Source organism: Cherax quadricarinatus, chromosome 72 (genome assembly GCF_038502225.1).
Source record: "Cherax quadricarinatus isolate ZL_2023a chromosome 72, ASM3850222v1, whole genome shotgun sequence".
In the NCBI taxonomy this organism is placed as follows: Eukaryota; Metazoa; Arthropoda; class Malacostraca; order Decapoda; family Parastacidae; genus Cherax; species Cherax quadricarinatus.
In genome coordinates, this window is record NC_091363.1 from 8,062,641 (window position 1) to 8,082,590 (window position 19,950).

At 42.0% G+C, this 19,950-nt stretch overlaps 1 protein-coding gene across 1 annotated transcript in view; it reads right to left on the reverse strand.

The window, feature by feature from the left end:
• Positions 1-19,950, reverse strand: part of LOC128701427 (uncharacterized) — a gene marked incomplete at its 3' end in the record, with an annotated part of 49,409 nt that overhangs the window by 13,819 nt on the left and 15,640 nt on the right. Inside the window, 2 exon segments of the mRNA XM_053795133.2 lie at positions 940-1,091; positions 8,627-8,824. Coding sequence (XP_053651108.2) covers positions 940-1,091; positions 8,627-8,824 — 350 coding nt within the window.

Below are 19,950 nucleotides of genomic sequence, written 5' to 3' on the forward strand. Positions count from 1 at the left end.
TCCCAATGACCGATGACCAAAAGCTCCAGTGGTGGGTCATCACATGCTTAAGACCTATGTCAGGAAATAACTGGCCTATTTCCTGACAAATCTTACCTAACCTATCTCCCTCTCTCTCTCGTATAGGGGCGGCTTCAGAAATTCTAAACAGAAGGGGCATAGTGGTAGTAATCTCATTGGAAGAAGGAACTAGGGGACTCAGTTTGAAGCAGTATTATTATTGCAGAATTTTTATTAGGCGATTCGTGGACTTCAGATTCAGATTCTTTACTTCAGCATGATACATTGTACAGAGATGGGTAACATTTAGGAATGCAGAGTATGCAGAGCATTTCGGGCAGACTTATGCTTATCTTAAGACTAGTAAGGCAATAACTAATTGATTGCTTATATACTTATACAGCATATATTGCTTATATACTTATACAGCATATATTGCTTATATACTTATACAGCATATATTGCTTATATACTTATACAGCATATATTGCTTATATACTTATACAGCATATATTGCTTATATACTTATACAGCATATATTGCTTATATACTTATACAGCATATATTGCTTATATACTTATACAGCATATATTGCTTATATACTTATACAGCAGGTTAGATTCCGGGCTACCACTGTAAAGCAAAAATTGCTGTAAGTGAAACATAACCTTTTTTCACTTCAAATGTATATAAAAGCCTGATAACATGTTTATGCTATTATATATTAAGTAAGCAATAGACCTAAGCCTAAAAAATGCATATCCTGTACACATATTACTTACCTTAAAATATTTTCATCCTTAGTCCTCCTGTAAATGGTCTCTAAGTAGTTGTAACATTAAATTTAGGAATTACAAGGAACACAAGAGAATTGAATACCATGCCACCACTGCTCTTGTGTACACAAATCATAATCAAACATAATAGGAAATTCCATACCTGACAAAGATGCCAATCATTGTGTGCATAGCAAATGAGGAAGCACTGCTAAAATTATTTTGAAATAAGGAGTAGGCAGCATATCCACGATGGAGTTCACACAGGACACCAACCCTGGCAATGTCCAGAGCAGATGTCAGGTGTGAAGGAACCTGGAAATATTCAGGCAGTACAATGAACAGTTTTTTAATATTTCATAACAATCCTTCCTAAAGAATTTGCCAGGGTTAATACTCCGCAGAAATGTCTTAAAAAAAAAACTTGAATGACTTTGTATATGCCCATTGGGAAGAAAGAGGAAGGAAAAAATGAGGGAGAGAAAAGAGAGAAAGTAGAGAAAATAAGAGAAGAGAAAAGATAAGAGCAAGAAAATGGAGAAAAGCTTTCAGAGAGAAACAATAAAATTCAAATAAAAAATAAAGAGTTAAAACAGTAAGAAATTATAGGAACTTCACGTTTGTGCAATTTTTTTTTTTATACTTTCCACACTATCTGCAACTTCCCAACCCAGTAGACTGACCTACCAGAAAGGGCAAGATTACTCAGGACTATCAGCTCACCAGACTTTCAACAACATTGTGATCTTGAATTGTACACCCTGCTTCTGGGTCATGAGAAACTTGCCAGTTTTTACTCAGAGCTTGCCACCACAGAATAGGATACCTTGCTCAAAGGCACAGAGTGAGTAACGTTGCTTGTGATACGTAGTGTATTTTTTAACCAATTTCCACGTTTGAAAATTTTGCTAGATATGTGTTGGATGCGAGTGTTGAATCTTAAGATGCAATGAAGATGAATGATGATAAACCACCATATGATTACACGAATCACATGCTGGATATCCAACAAGCTTACGATTTATGTCAAAACTTTAAGATCAGCTTTGATTTAGCTTTTGCTGCAAAGGTGGTAAAAATGAATTTACGTTTTGAAGTTACTAAAGAGATTTCTACCCACAATAGTAATCTCCACAGACCTGTCACCAAGTGAAAGTCCAGTACTGGGCCATCTCTTAGCAGGAAGCTAATACTGAAGTATTTCTGACATGAAGGGTAGGTTGCAAAAATCTGATTTCGTCCTTAGTCAAAGTTCGATGGGAATATTTACCCAGAGGACATAATTCCACTTCTACAATCCATACTATCATTTTTTTTTTTTCAACAAGTCGGCAGTCTCCCACCGAGGCAGGGTGACCCAAAAAAGAAAGAAAATCCCCAAAAAGAAAATACTTTCATCATCATTCAACACTTTCACCACACTCACAAATTATCACTGTTTTTGCAGAGGTGCTCAGAATACAACAGTTTAGAAGCATACACATATAAAGATACATAACATATCCCTCCAAACTGCCAATATCCCAAACCCCTCCTTTAAAGTGCAGGCATTGTACTTCCCATTTCCAGGACTCAAGTCCGACTATATGAAAATAACTGGTTTCCCTGAATCCCTTCACTAAATATTACCCTGCTCACACTCCAACAGATCGTCAGGTCCCAAGTACCATTCGTCTCCATTCACTCCTATCTAACACGCTCACGCACGCTTCCTGGAAGTCCAAGCCCCTGGCCCACAAAACCTCCTTTACCCCCCTCTCTCCAACCATTTCAAGGATGACCCCTACCCTGCCTTCCTTCCCCTATAGATTTATATGCTTTCCATGTCATTCTACTTTGATCCATTCTCTCTAAATGACCAAACCACCTCAACAACTCCTCTTCTGCCGTCTGACTAATACTTTTATTAACTCCACACCTTTTCCTAATTTCCATACTCCGAATTTTCTGCATAATATTTACACCACTATTGGTAGATAAAAGACTGTTGAGTAGACTTCAGGATGTACATGTTTATAGAGGGGCCACAGATATATCAGATCACTTTCTAGTTGTAGCTATACTGAGAGTAAAAGGTAGATGGGATACAAGGAGAATAGAAGCATCAGGGAAGAGAGAGGTGAAGGTTTATAAACTAAAAGAGGAGGCAGTTAGGGTAAGATATAAACAGCTATTGGAGGATAGATGGGCTAATGAGAGCATAGGCAATGGGGTCGAAGAGGTATGGGGTAGGTTTAAAAATGTAGTGTTAGAGTGTTCAGCAGAAGTTTGTGGTTACAGGAAAGTGGGTGCAGGAGGGAAGAGGAGCGATTGGTGGAATGATGATGTAAAGAGAGTAGTAAGGGAGAAAAAGTTAGCATATGAGAAGTTTTTACAAAGTAGAAGTGATGCAAGGAGGGAAGAGTATATGGAGAAAAAGAGAGAAGTTAAGAGAGTGGTGAAGCAATGTAAAAAGAGAGCAAATGAGAGAGTGGGTGAGATGTTATCAACAAATTTTGTTGAAAATAAGAAAAAGTTTTGGAGTGAGATTAACAAGTTAAGAAAGCCTAGAGAACAAATGGATTTGTCAGTTAAAAATAGGAGAGGAGAGTTATTAAATGGAGAGTTAGAGGTATTGGGAAGATGGAAGGAATATTTTGAGGAATTGTTAAATGTTGATGAAGATAGGGAAGCTGTGATTTCGTGTATAGGGCAAGGAGGAATAACATCTTGTAGGAGTGAGGAAGAGCCAGTTGTGAGTGTGGGGGAAGTTCGTGAGGCAGTAGGTAAAATGAAAGGGGGTAAGGCAGCCGGGATTGATGGGATAAAGATAGAAATGTTAAAAGCAGGTGGGGATATAGTTTTGGAGTGGTTGGTGCAATTATTTAATAAATGTATGGAAGAGGGTAAGGTACCTAGGGATTGGCAGAGAGCATGCATAGTTCCTTTGTATAAAGGCAAAGGGGATAAAAGAGAGTGCAAAAATTATAGGGGGATAAGTCTGTTGAGTGTACCTGGTAAAGTGTATGGTAGAGTTATAATTGAAAGAATTAAGAGTAAGACGGAGAATAGGATAGCAGATGAACAAGGAGGCTTTAGGAAAGGTAGGGGGTGTGTGGACCAGGTGTTTACAGTGAAACATATAAGTGAACAGTATTTAGATAAGGCTAAAGAGGTCTTTGTGGCATTTATGGATTTGGAAAAGGCGTATGACAGGGTGGATAGGGGGGCAATGTGGCAGATGTTGCAAGTGTATGGTGTAGGAGGTAGGTTACTGAAAGCAGTGAAGAGTTTTTACGAGGATAGTGAGGCTCAAGTTAGAGTATGTAGGAAAGAGGGAAATTTTTTCCCAGTAAAAGTAGGCCTTAGACAAGGATGTGTGATGTCACCGTGGTTGTTTAATATATTTATAGATGGGGTTGTAAGAGAAGTAAATGCGAGGGTTTTGGCAAGAGGCGTGGAGTTAAAAGATAAAGAATCACACACAAAGTGGGAGTTGTCACAGCTGCTCTTTGCTGATGACACTGTGCTCTTGGGAGATTCTGAAGAGAAGTTGCAGAGATTGGTGGATGAATTTGGTAGGGTGTGCAAAAGAAGAAAATTAAAGGTGAATACAGGAAAGAGTAAGGTTATGAGGATAACAAAAAGATTAGGTGATGAAAGATTGAATATCAGATTGGAGGGAGAGAGTATGGAGGAGGTGAACGTATTCAGATATTTGGGAGTGGACGTGTCAGCGGATGGGTCTATGAAAGATGAGGTGAATCATAGAATTGATGAGGGAAAAAGAGTGAGTGGTGCACTTAGGAGTCTGTGGAAACAAAGAACTTTGTCCTTGGAGGCAAAGAGGGGAATGTATGAGAGTATAGTTTTACCAACGCTCTTATATGGGTGTGAAGCGTGGGTGATGAATGTTGCAGCGAGGAGAAGGCTGGAGGCAGTGGAGATGTCATGTCTGAGGGCAATGTGTGGTGTGAATATAATGCAGAGAATTCGTAGTTTGGAAGTTAGGAGGAGGTGCGGGATTACCAAAACTGTTGTCCAGAGGGCTGAGGAAGGGTTGTTGAGGTGGTTCGGACATGTAGAGAGAATGGAGCGAAACAGAATGACTTCAAGAGTGTATCAGTCTGTAGTGGAAGGAAGGCGGGGTAGGGGTCGGCCTAGGAAGGGTTGGAGGGAGGGGGTAAAGGAGGTTTTGTGTGCGAGGGGCTTGGACTTCCAGCAGGCATGCGTGAGCGTGTTTGATAGGAGTGAATGGAGACAAATGGTTTTTAATACTTGACGTGCTGTTGGAGTGTGAGCAAAGTAACATTTATGAAGGGATTCAGGGAAACCGGCAGGCCGGACTTGAGTCCTGGAGATGGGAAGTACAGTGCCTGCACTCTGAAGGAGGGGTGTTAATGTTGCAGTTTAAAAACTGTAGTGTAAAGCACCCTTCTGGCAAGACAGTGATGGAGTGAATGATGGTGAAAGTTTTTCTTTTTCGGGACATTGCCCTTAAACAGGACATCTCCACTGCCTCCAACCGTCTCCTCGCTGCTGCATTTACCACCCAAGCTTCACACCCATATAAGAGTGTTGGTACTACTATACTTTCATACATTCCCTTCTTTGCCTCCATAGATAACGTTTTTCGACTCCACATATACCTCAACGCACCACTCACCTTTTTTCCCTCATCAATTCTATGATTAACCTCATCCTTCATAAATCCATCCGCCGACACGTCAACTCCCAAGTATCTGAAAACATTCACTTCTTCCATACTCCTCCTCCCCAATTTGATATCCAATTTTTCTTTATGTAAATCATTTGATACCCTCATCACCTTACTCTTTTCTATGTTCACTTTCAACTTTCTACCTTTACACACATTCTCAAACTCATCCACTAACCTTTGCAATTTTTCTTTAGAATCTCCCATAAGCACAGTATCATCAGCAAAAAGTAACTGTGTCAATTCCCATTTTGAATTTGATTCTCCCAAAATTTAATCCCACCCCTCTCCTGAACACCCTAGCATTTACTTCCTTTACAACCCCATCTATAAATATATTAAACAACCACGGTGACATTACACATCCCTGTCTAAGACCTACTTTTACCGGGAAGTAGTCTCCCTCTCTTCTACACACCCTAACCTGAGCCTCACTATCCTCATAAAAACTCTTTACAGCATTTAATAACTTACCACCTATTCCATATACTTGCAACATCTGCCACATTGTTCCTCTATCCACTCTATCATATGCCTTTTCTAAATCCATAAATGCAATAAAAACTTCCCTACCTTTATCTAAATACTGTTCACATATATGCTTCAATGTAAACATGATCTACACATCCCCTACCTACTCTGAAATCTCCCTGCTCATCCGCAATCCTACATTCTGTCTTACTTCTAATTCTTTCAAATTATAACCCTAGCGTACACTTTTCCTGGTATACTCAGTAAACTTATTCCTCTATAATTTTTACAGTCTCTTTTGTCCCCTTTCCCTTTATATAAAGGGACTATACATTCTCTCTGCCAATCCCTAGGTACCTTCCCCTCTTTCATACATTTTTTAAACAAAAGTACCAACCACTCCAACACTATATCCCCCCCTGCTTTTAACATTTTCTGTCATGATCCCATCAGTTCCAGCTGCTTTACCCCCTTTCATTCTACGTAATGCCTCATGTACTTCCCCCACACTTACATTCTGCTCTTCTTCACTCCTAAAAGATGGTATACCTCCCTGACCAGTGCATGAAATTACTGCCTCTGTTTCTTCCTTAACATTTAAAAGTTCCTCAAAATATTCTCGCCATCTACCTAATACCTCCATCTCCCCATCTACTAACTCCCCTACTCTGTTTTTAACTGACAAATCCATACTTTCCCTAGGCTTTCTTAACTTGTTTAACTCACTCCAAAAATTTTTCTTTTCATTAAAATTTCTTGACAGTGCCTCTCCCACTCTATCTGCTCTCCTTTTGCACTCTCTCACCACTCTCTTTACCTTTCTTTTACTCTCCATATACTCTGCTCTTCTTATAACACTTCTGCTTTGTAAAAACCTCTCATAAGCTACCTTTTTCTCTTTTATCACACCCTTTACTTCATCATTCTACCAATCACTCCTCTTTCCTCCTGCCCCCACCCTCCTATAACCACAAACTTCTGCCCCACATTCTAATACTGCATTTTTAAAACTATTCCAACCCTCTTCAACCCCCCCACTACTCATCTTTGCACTAGCCCACCTTTCTGCCAATAGTGGGTTATAATAAGCGTGTATGCACCTGGAGAAGAGAGAAGTGTAGAGGAGAGAGAGATATTTTGGGAAATGTTGAGTGAATGCGTGGGGAGTTTTGAATCAAGTGTGAGAGTAATGGTGATTGGGGATTTCAATGCTAATGTGGGTAAAAATGTTATGGAGGTAGTAGGAGGTAAATTTGGGGTGCCAGGGGTAAATGTAAATGGGGAGCCTTTAATTGAGCTATGTGTAGAAAGAGATTTGGTAATAAGTAATACATATTTTATGAAAAAGAGGATAAATAAATATACAAGGTATGATGGTATGATGTAGCACGTAATGAAAGTAGTTTATTAGATTATGTATTGGTGGATAAAAGGTTGATGGGTAGGCTCCAGGATGTACATGTTTATAGAGGGGCAACTGATATATCGGATCACTATTTAGTTGTAGCTACAGTTAGAGTATGAGGTAGATGGGAAAAGAGGAAGGTGGCAACAACAAGTAAGAGGGAGGTGAAAGTGTATAAACTAAGGGAGGAGGAAGTTCAGGTGAGATATAAGCGACTATTGGCAGAATACTATCATTATTAATATTAAATTAACATGATGCTAAATCCGTATGGGTCATACACCACCTAGGGAAATGGGAGACAATTGGGTCCAATGCAAGGAGAGGACAGGTCCAATTCCATGGATCAAAAGACTCCCCCTTAGCATCAAGGCACCTCCTACCAGAGGCCTTCAAGCAACAGAACTGGATTCTCATGACCAGCAATCATGAAAAAGGATGACCTACTAGCAGACTATACAGTTAAAAGGATAGATTTATTATGCACCTCATATTGAGCTTGTGGGTCATGGGCAGTAGTTAAAAGACACACAATGAGTCCAGGAACTGGGCCCCCAACAGTTTAACTAAACAAGCTACAGAAGAAAAGAATTATTTACAAATTTATTAATTCGATAGTCCATACAACACAAAGATGTATGTCTGAGATCCAGATAGGCAATCTCTATGGCTGGTTATGAGAAATTATTAAAATTACTGTAATTCAAAAACAGGCAGATGCTATCTCTTTAAATGCTGGAAAGTTATGGATCTGGAAAAGGTTGGCTCCCATACTACTGTTAACTAGGAGCAGAGATCAAATGACCTCTCCCAGCTCCTCCAATCCTCCCTAGCATAAGCAAGCAATATTGTGAAAAGAAAATGTAGTTAAAATTAACCAGTGTCAAAGAAGAACACTTTCATTATCCATTAATGCTGACATAACTCATTTTTGCCAAAATGAACCAATTTTCCAATTTATAACAAAAGCCCTCTGAATGATGGGATTGTATTGACATCTAAGAGGTTTGGTAAATGTCAAGCTCAGGTTAATACCTAACATTAAAGAGCAAAACACATACATTATAAACTGTCTATTCTTTCTACTAGAATTATAAAGACAAAGTCACAGTCCAGATTTTTTTATTCATGTAAAGCACGAGTGCAGTGGAATTTAGTCGTGTGCACAGGTTGACCATTCAGAGTAATATCTGATAACATAATGAATAATTTAGCAACCATACATAAAACATAATATAATAGCTTAGGTCAATTTTATATCAATAAATGTATACAAACCTTAATATTGGAAAGTACAGTGAGGTTATCCACTTGGACAATGTGCCTGGCTAGAGGCCAGAGAAGTGAAATACACAACGAAGAATTTATACAGTTGGCTGTGTGGATGTTTATGAGGATCCATGCATAATCTTCCCAGCCGCTTGTTATGTAGTGCAAGATGAGCAGGCCCAAATAATTCTCCAATTCCTGAGTCATCTAACAAATACATCAGAAAAATTTAGAAATTAATAAAAGCTATTACTTTCACAAAAAATATATTACAGCTAAATGTGTAAGGCACTAGTGAATAGCATAAGCCATGGTCTAGTCAAACCCACTGATGTTATTGATATCAGCTAGGCCCGCATACACTGTCCATGTACTTGTACAAATAAAGATTATTATTAACTATGTCAAACAAAACCATCTCATCTAACTGTCTCTGTTCTTCCTGTCTTCCTCCAACTCCCACAGAAAATTGATTACTCATCTTGTCCCATTGTATTTCTAATGTAAGTAGCTTCCTGTATCTTCACCATATCTATTCAATCACTCCATGAAAATGAAGCTTGAAATAACAAGTCATACTTTCAAACATGATGGTAAGATTGCTGGAGTCTTTTTTGTCTAATAAATATGCAAGATATCAGGCATGTCTTGCTACTTCTACTTGCACTTAGGTCATGCTACACATGCATGTATAAACATGTATACACCCCTCTGGGTTTTCTTATATTTTCTTACTAGTTCTTGTTTACTTCCTCGTATCTCCAGGGGGAAGTGGAATAGAATTCTTCCTCCATAAGCCATGCATGTCATAAGAGGCGACTAAAATGCTGGGAGCAAGGGGCTAGTAACCCCTTATCCTGTACACATTACTAAAGTTAAAATGAGAAACTTGCATTTTTCTTTTTGGGCCTCCCTGCCTCGGTGGGATGCAGCCAGTTTGTTGAAAGAAGAAAGAAGACCTTTAAACATGTACCATTGCTCATTGGCTACCTTTCTTACTGTGCATATAACTGTAATGAACTGCATAAGAAATCCTACTTAATAGTCGATGTCCAATTCTCAAGAAGTCTTTAAGCATTAGAATTAGTTTGCATTAGACTAGTGGCTTTCTTTTGTATCTAACAATGTTTTATTACATGTAAACATTATCTCTGTACCACATGCTACACAAACAATCAGGTTTTATATTAAGCATAGATATTAAGTGTGGTCCTAGGTACAGTGGAACCTCAAAAATCGAACGTATCACATATCGAACGTTTCGAAAATAGGACCATTTTTTCGGACAAACTGTGTCCCTATTATCGAACGCGCCCCTATTTTCGAACCGCCGGGTACGGGACCTGTCTGCCGCCCGCTCTGTCCACGTCTCCGCGCAGGTGCCGTGAGCAGTCTAGCTTTATTTATGCTTGAGTGAACACTAACCTGCGCTCTCATTCACACATTTTATGATTATTTCGTTGTGTTTAGTGCTTGTGGGACTGTGAAATAAGCTGCCATGGGCCCAAAGAAACTTGCTAGTGGTAACCCTGTGGTAAAGAAAGTGAGAATCACCATAGATGTGAAGAAGGAAATAATGCATTATTATTATTATAATCAAAAAGAAGCGCTAAGCCACAAGGGCTATACAGCGCTGCAGGGTAGGGAAGGAAGCAAGGGAATTGGATGGCAGAAGGGAGGGGGGATGATCAGCAGGTTACAGAAAACAGCGGGGCAGGGGATAGTACGGGGGTAGAGGGTAGCAAGAGATACAAGTAGAAAGGGCTGAAAGTATCAGAATTTGTGAAGTAAGTCAGTCGTTGTCAAAAAGTCAATGAGAGAGTCCGGATGAAAGGTGGGTCCATCAGCGAGAAGGGAAGGTAAAGAGAGAGCAGCGGGGCGAAGACGACGACAGAGGTAAATTCTGCGTGCTCGTTGATAAAGTGGGCAGTCCAACAGAATGTGGCTGACTGATAATGGAGCTTGGCAATTCTCACAGAGAGGAGCAAGACGCCTCTCCATGAGATATCCATGAGTAAGACGAGTATGGCCAATGCGAAGACGGGAGAGAGTAGTCTCCCAACCTCGACACTGGTGATAAGAAGACGGCCAGTAACCTATACTCGGTTTAATAGACTGAAGTTTGTTGCCGAGCATAGTAGACCAACGTTGTTGCCAACGGGTGTGAAGGTGGGAAGATATTACAGCAAAATAGTCCGTACATGGAATACCTCTATAAGAAACTGGTAGGTCATGTACTGCTGACCGCGCAGCAGTGTCTGCCTGTTCATTGCCCTGTACGTCAACATGACCAGGGACCCAACAAAAAACAATATCTTTATGCTTAGTAAAGATGCGGCGTAGCCAAAGTTGGATACGGAGGACTAAGGGGTGAGGTGTATCAAATTTTTGTATAGCCTGTAAAGCACTAAGGGAGTCTGAGACAACCACAAATGATGACACAGGCATAGATGCAATACGGATAAGTGCTGTAAGGATGGCATATAATTCAGCAGTAAAAATACTAGCTGAAGATAGTAAATGCCCTTGTACGACGCTGTCCGGAAACACTGCTGCGAATCCTACGCCGTCAGAAGACTTAGAGCCATCTGTGTACACAGCAATGGCATGAGAATGAGAGTGAAAGTGGTCAAGAAAAAGAGAGCGGGAAGCGACCGTAGACAGTTGGGCTTTCGAGCAAGGGAGGGAGAAAGAACAGACTCGAACAGCTGGAACTTCCCAGGGGGGTAGGGAAAAGTGAGATGCTACATGTACATAGAAAGGTGGTAGTTGAAGAGAAGACAAGAGCGAATGAAGGCGAAGAGAGAAGGGACGGAGTAAGCAGGGGCGGCGAACAAATAAAGAATGTCTACTAATATCAGTGACCATTCTATAAATGGAAGGATTGCGGAGATCATGAGAGCGTACATAGTAGCGCAGGCAATGGGCATCACGGCGATCGGATAAGGATGGAACGTTCGCTTCTGCATAGAGGCTTTCGACAGGGGAAGAGCGAAAAGCACCAAGGCATAAACGTAATCCTTGGTGATGAATGGGGTTAAGGCTAGAGAGAGTAGCAGGAGATGCCGCTGAATAGATCTGGTCACCATAATCAAGTTTCGATAAAATAAGGGTGGAATGTAGGTGAAGGAGGGTTCGACGATCAGCTCCCCACGAAAGATGAGCAAGGGTTTTAAGAAGGTTCAGCCGGCTGTGACAAGTTGCCTTCAGAGAGGTAATGTGAGGTTTCCAGGATAACCTACGATCAAAGAGGAGGCCCAGAAACTTGACTGTATCACGTTCAGGGATACGTGAGCCATAGAGGTACAAAGGATGATCAGAGATGACAGAGCGTCTAGTGAAAGTGATTTGGTGGGTTTTAGTGCTGGAAAATTTAAACCCATGTGTGGTGGCCCAATTGGAAACACGGTCGACTGCATGCTGGAGAGAATCTGTAAGGAGGTGACAGTCAGCGCCTGCACAGGCAATAGCGAAGTCATCAACATAGAGTGATGACCAAATATTTGATGGAAGACTAGAGGCCAAATCATTAATAGCAAGGAGAAAAAGTGTTGTGCTCAGAACACATCCCTGGGGGACACCTTCAGCTTGGACAAAGTCCGGGGAGAGCACATTATTAACCCGAACACGGAAATGCCTGTCAGTTAAAAAGTTCTTAAGGAAGGATGGTAGATTGCCTCGAAGGCCTAAGGAGTGGGCTTGGGCTAAAATATTATACCTCCAAGTTGTGTCATATGCCTTCTCAAGGTCAAAAAATATGGCAATAACTGAGTGGTTATTCGCAAAGGCATTACGAACATACGTATCCAAGCGCAGTAAGGGGTCTATGGTAGAACGTCCCTTACGAAAGCCATATTGACGAGTGGAGAGACTGTTGTGTGTCTCTAAATACCACACTAAACGTCTATTTACTAGACGTTCCATTACTTTGCAAACTGCACTGGTAAGAGCAATGGGACGATAGTGGGAGGTTTCATGTCCCGTAGTGCCTGGTTTGCGGAAAGGGAGAACAATGGCGGATTTCCACAGCTGTGGAAGAACTCCTTGTGACCAAATAAGATTGTAAAGGCGTAATAGGACTGCAAGGGCTGACTGATGTAAATGTTGTAGCATACGAATATGAATGTCGTCGGGCCCAGCTGCCGATGATCGACAAGCTGAGAGTGTTGCCTCCAGTTCTTGAAGTGTAAAAGGCACATTATACTGTTCTTCTCTGAGAGAAGAAAAGTCCAAAGGTGCTAACTCTCTGGCAGACTTTGAGGAAAGAAATGAGGGGCATAGATGGAGTCCCTGAGAAATACGGACCAGATGATTGCCAATTTCATTGGCAACATCTAGTGGGTTTGCTATATCAACACCGGCAACCCGCAGAACAGGAGCCGGGTCAGGAGAATATTTACCACTCAGTTTTCGTACTTTTTTCCAGACTGCACTCATAGAGGAAGCAGAGGTGATGGTGGAGACATAATCTCGCCAGCAAGTGCGTTTAGCGTCACGGATGACACGGCGAGCGATCGCACGCTTCTGTTTAAAATCAAGGAGTCGCTCTGTGGTTCTATTGTACCGGTACCTGCCCCATGCAGCGCGTTTCAAACGTACTGCACGAGCACAAGCAGGAGACCACCAAGGCACGCATTTCTGAGAATGCCTGCCCGAAGTTTGGGGTATAGAATGAGAAGCTGCGGTGAAAACGGAGGACGAGAAGAGGTGTAAAAGCTCATCGATGGAGGACGAAGAAGGAACCTCTTTAAAAACAGTCAGGTGTGAGTAAAGGTTCCAATTTGCCCGATTAAATTGCCAGCGTGGGGTGCGAAGAGGTGGCGAATATGAAGGGGAAGTAAGAATGATTGGGAAATGATCACTGTCATGTAAGTCCGGGAGAACAGACCAAGTAAAGTCTAATGCGGCGGAGGAAGAGCAAACTGAGAGATCTATGCAAGAGAGAGTATGAGTCCGAGGATCAAAATGGGTGTGAGTACCTGTATTTAAAACATGGAGGGGGTGGGTGGCAAGAAAAGCCTCTAACTGAATTCCACGGGAATCACAGTGAGACCCTCCCCAGAGGAAATGGTGGGCATTAAAATCACCAAGTAACAGAATCGGTGGCGGTAATGACGAAACAAGGAAGGCAAAATCCGGAATAGATAATGCCCGAGAAGGAGAGAGATATAAAGAACAGAGCGTATACCACCTATGTAAGTGGATACGGGCTGCTGTGTAATGCAGCGAAGTATGAATAAATAGCTGATGGTACGGAATATCAGTGCGGAGAAGAAGGGCACTTTCATTAAAGGTCCCATCAGGAAAAGGATCTGAAGAATACAATAAATTATAGCCTGAGATGTGAGAAATAACAGCAGAGTGTAATTTTGGTTCCTGTAAGCAAACACCAACAGGGGCAAACTGGGAGAGTAACATCTGAAGCTCACCCCGATTACCCCTGAGGCCGCGTATATTCCACTGTAAAAAGGCCATGATTGGCAATGATAAAGATACTTGAAATCCGCAGGTAAGGGTTCCTACGGACTAGAAGGGTTAGAAAAGTCCACATGCGGAGGCAGTGGAAAATGTTCAAGCAGCGAAGGAACGGTGCGCTGTGAAGAAAGGAGTTGCGCAGATGGAGCAGAGGAGAGAGAAAGAGCGGAAGGTGGATCAGTGTCCATTGATGGTTTGGTCTCTGCAATATATTCAGAGATTGCTTCAAGTGTTTCGGAATTCAAAGATGTCGTATGGGAGACAATATTGGGAATGGTAGGGGGAGGATGAGTAAAGATTGGAACTGTATTGGACTGTACCAAGGTAGGGGGGGGCGAAAGGGTGGAGGGAACTGGAGAAGCGTGGCAGGGGACAGAAGAGACAGGAACCTGGGAGGTGGCAGAAGAGGAAGAAACTTGGGAGGGAACAGGGGAGGAAGGTACATTACGAGGAGGAGGGTGAACCTCTGCACTTGTAACTGAGCCAGTGAGAGGGGAAGAACTAGGGACAGAGACAGGGAGGGTAAAATGAGGAGGTGGAAGATGGGTAGGAGGTGTTACCGGACCTTTTTTTGACTTTTGAGAAGTAGAGGGACGATTGGGAAGAGGTGTCGTACGAGGTCTCGTCGATACTGAGGCTTGTAAGAGAGAACTCGAAGAAGCGAGATTAGACTGAGGCGTTGAAGTAGGGACGTCTGAGCCGAGGACAGCAAAAGGATTAGATACAGGAGTGATTATGGGAGAGGTAACCACAGAGGTGGGTGTAGAAGATGGGATACCAGAAGTGGGGGGACGTTTTGAAACACGGGAATAAGAAACACGTGGGAGTCTCCCTTGGAGGCGGAGATGAGAAACTGCCATGGCATAAGGGAGACCTTCTGTCTCTTTGAGGTAACGGATTTCCCGCTCGTTTAAATAGACCTGACAACGGCGAGAGTACGAAGGGTGAGCCTCATGACAGTTAAGGCAAGAGGGAGATCGATTGCAAGACGTATTAGAATGGTCATCGGCACCACAGACTGGGCATTCGGCGATAGATCTGCAATATTTCGCTGGATGGCCAAATCGCCAGCAATTTCTACACTGTTGTGGTGTAGGGATCACCTTTCGAACTTGTAACCGATGTCCTGCTATATAAACGGAGGATGGGAGTTCTCGGCTGTCAAAAGTTAAACGAGCCACATTGCTAGGGTATCGTCTCCGCCCACGGGCAGGAAGAACGTAAGTGTCTACCTTGAGGATTGGGAGATCTTGGAGTTCCAGCTGTTCTAGAATGTCGGTGCCACATGTCTGGAAATTTTGTTGAACTATGGTATGGGGCAGAATAACGGTACCACTACAAGAATTGAGGGAATGATGTTTTTCAAGGGTGACAGGAACAGTATCTATATGGGAAAGACGAGAGAGCTCACGAGCCTGGGTAGCATTCTGTACGGTAATGATGCGCGTACCGCTCTTAAGAGCATGAAAAGAAATATCTTTACCAACATGGCGTAGGAGTGCCTTGCCAATACTATGGTCAGAAAGATAGGCAGTAGAGGAAGTTGGTCGTAAAGTGAAGAATTTAGTCCACTGTTCAGTCTGAAACTGAGCGTGGAAAGGTAGTGAAGGACGTGTCGATCGTTTCTGAGAAGAACGAGAAGGTGAAGGTGGAGAAGTATCATCAGCAGGTAATTGTCGTTGACGTTTAGGCGTGGGACCAGAGTTGGTCCGACGTGGAACGGGTCGGCGATTTGAAAATTGCCGCACCGTAGAGGGAGAGGCCGGAAGCATAGTCAGAGGAGAGCGAAGGTCTGATAAATCGAAGGAGTCAGTCGAGGCCTCAGTACCTGAAGCGGGTGAGGAAACAGCACCGGCAATAGGTACAGAGGCATGAGGAATGTCTGAAGAGTGGTCCAAAGACGAGGCGGGGTCAGAACGGGGTGCGGTATCAAGAAGGGGCCCGGGGGTACCAGGTTCATGGACTAGGGCTGCCATGGTTAGGTTACTTCTTTCTTTTTGTTTTTAAGAAAAAAAAAGAAAGAAGAAAAGAAAATAAAAATAAAAAAAAGAAAAAAAAAAGGGGGGACCGGGGAGGGATAGTTCCTAGGAGGAATGAAAGGGCCAGAAATCTCCCTCCGCGCCCAAGAGGACTCGACACCGCTAGTAGCGCAGATGCAGCATGGAACCCGTGCCATACCCTACCCTTCATGCCAGTAAACCAGCAATCTGGGATAGCAACCTCACATCTGCCGAGCTACCTCGGTGGACAAAAGAGAGGGCGGCCGGATATCCGCCACAAAGCATACCTCCTTCAGCCACCACCCCCGGAATCCGAAAGGTGGCTTCCAGAGATACACCCGTCGCCCAAAAGACACCCAAAGCTACTCCGGGATACCGGAGAGGGATCGGGACATCCCTAGGCAATCCAGATTCCACGGCAAACTACGCCACCGCCAAGAAACCTCAACGGAATGGGATGGACCCCGGTGTCCTTTCCCCCACCTAGGAACTAGCGCGCCTGTGGGAGAAATCCCAAAGGACAAAAAGAGGAAGGGCAAAAGGGAGGAGTGGGGAGGAGGAGGAGGAAAGGAAAAAGGGGAGGATGGGGAGGATGGGATAGGGGAGGGGAGATTGGGGGGTAATTAGGTTCGGTCTGAGGAAGAAGACCGATAGGTCTAATTCCTCAGACCAAGAGCCTCTTCACCACGCCAAGGAGCCCCCCTTGAAGAGGAGGAAATAATGCAGAAGTATGAGAGTGGTGTGAGACTTGTTGAGCTTGCCAGGATGTATGGGAAAAGCAAGTCGACCATCGGTTCTATTCTGTCAAAGAAAGAACAAATCAAGGAAGCTGATGTTGCAAAAGGTGTTAATATAGGGAGTGGATGAGGTGCCTTCTTCAAAGATTAAGGAGATTTGTGCCAAGTGGAATGATGTCCAAATGTTTGTGCAGAAGTACCACCCTGAGCAAGCTGAAACAAGCCATCGTTGCAACAAGTTCAGTGACAGAACCATGTCCCATTTTAGGGAAATGTTAAAGAGGTGCCAGAAACAGAGGACTGTGGACAGTTATTTTGTGAGACAGGGGTCCAGTGACTCAAGCTGGAGGTCCTAGTGGCATTAAAAGACAGAGAAGGGAAGTAACCCCAGAGAGGGCTTTACCTGAAGTCCTCATGGAGGGGGATTCTCCTTCCAAACACTAACCCGAACTCCCTCTCTCCTCCTCCCCATCTTCCAGATGCCATCACCAATCTTCAATAAAGGTAAGAAAAAATGTTGTATGTAAAACTGTAATTAATCTCTATAAAATGTATTTTTTTGTGTGAATATTTTTGGGTTTCTTTAACGGATTAACTGTATTTCCATTATTTCTTATGGGAAATATTGCTTCGAATTTCAGACTTTTCAAATTTAGAACTAGCTCCTGGAACGGATTAAGTTCGATTTTTGAGGTTCCACTGTAGTAGGTTGGTAGACAGCAACCACCCAAAGGGGTACTACCGTCCTGCCAAGTGAGTGTGAAACGAAAGCCTTTGATTGTTTTACATGATGATAGGATTGCTGGCGTCCTTTTTTCAGTCTCATGAACATGCAAGATTTCAGGTACGTCTTGCTACTTCTACTTACACTTAGGTCACACTACACATACATGTACAAGCATACATATACACACCCCTCTGGGTTTTCTTTATTTTCTTTCTAGTTCTTATTCTTGTTTATTTCCTCTTATCTCCATGGGGAAGTGGAACAGAATTCTTCCTCCGTAAGCCATGCGTGTTGTAAGAGGAGACTAAAATGCCGGGAGCAAGGGGCTAGTTACCCCTTCTCCTGTATAAATTACTAAATTTAAAAAAAAAAAAGAAACTTTTGTTTTTCTTTTTGGGCCACCCTGCCTCGGTGGGATACGGCCGGTTTGTTGAAAGAAAGATTAAGTGTGGTCCTAGGTAGTAGGTTGGTAGACAGCAACCACCCAGGGAGGTTCTACCATCCTGCCAAATGAATGTAAAATGGAAACCTGTAACTGTTTTACATGATGGTAGGATTGCTGGTGTCTCTTTTCTGTCTCATAAACATGCAAGATTTCAGGTACGACTTGCTACTTCTACTTACACTTAGGTCACACTACACATACATGTACACATATATACACACACCTCTGGGTTGTCTTCTATTTTCTTACTAGTTCTTGTTCTTGTTTATTTCCTCTTATCTCCATGGGGAAGTGGAACAGAATTCTTCCTCCGTAAGCCATGCGTGTTGTAAGAGGCAACTAAAATGCCGGGAGCAAGGGGCTAGTAACCCCTTCTGTATAAATTACTAAATTGAAAGAGAGAAACTTTTCTTTTTCTTTTTGGGCCACCCTGCCTCGGTGGGATATGGCGGTTTGTCGAAAAAAAAAAAATTAAGTGTGGTACCTGTAATTGTTTTACACAATGGATGGATTGCTGGTGTCTTTTCTTTGTCTCACACACATGCAGGATAACAGGTACATCTTGCTACTTCTATTACACTTAGGTCATACTACAGAGACATGTACACACATTATTTATTTCCTCTCATCTCCATGGAGAAGTGGAGAAGAATCCTTCCTCTGTATGCCATGCATGTTGTGTATACTGTACATACAAAAAAATAAATTTATATACATGATAACAGCATACAATACTCAGGGAAATTTATAATTAAGATAGGGATAGGCTGTTGGAGAGGCGAAAAATATGAACTTAGGGACACTGCTGGGAGATAGTGGGATAGGCTGTTGGAGAGGCGAAAAATATGAACTTAGGGACACTGCTGGGAGTTCAATTCACATACGAGCCACAGGGATGTTAGAAAGTATTTCTTCAGTCTTGTTGGAAATCATTTAATGTTAGGTTCTATTTCACAAAAACTGTACATGAAGTAAAACTATGTTCAGATTTGAATTCTGCATCCTAAAATTAGTTAGAAACATTTTGAAACATGAACTAAAACTTTCATTGGCCAGCATTATCAGTATTATATTCATGGGAAAGTGCTAAACCCACTGAGGTCATACCATGCATAAGAAATAGGAGGTAATCAGGTTTCATCCAAGGATAGCTCCAATTCCTTTGATAATGAACCCTTCACCAGCATCAAAAGCCCACTTCGAAGGATAATTTAATAAAAAAAATCCACATATCTAAAAAAACGCCTAGTTGTTACTATTATGCCATCTGGTTTTGTAAAAGCTAGAAGTACCTCTGAAAGTTTACATTACCAGTTAGTGTAAATATAACAAAATTAAACTTTATCAGCCAAATTATTCTAGAAACACCTTTTTACAATACCAGTAGATACTAATTCAAAAAATAAAGGAATTCAGAGAAAATTCCTTTACAAATGGTTAGGAAATGTTTAAATATTTCATTTATGCCATACTCATACACAAACTTCCATTACAACATAGATGAATACAGTAAAGTGAATAAGTCAGGTGACAATACAGTAATTACACATTCCAATGACTGTACAGCATTTGAAAAATTCTATCAAAATCTCCCAGATTTGTTAATATCTATTACCAAATCATTATCATTATTCACTATCACTGTCTTGCCAGAGGCAAGGCCATGATAGAGTTGCCAAATCATTCTAACAACCAATAATGTTGAAGACAGCTGCTGTTCCATTGTGTGCTTCTGTAAATTAACATGTCTGAATTATACATATTACTTTATATATGTTCAAACCATAATGAAAACAATCATTACTATGTCCATTATGACTATATCTAGTGGCTTGTCATGTAAACTTATTACAGTATGACTCACAAAATCGTAATGACACGATTGAGACTCTCTGATCGCAGGTTCCATCCCCGCACGTGGTATGGTTTATTACAGTAGCCTGCTAAAT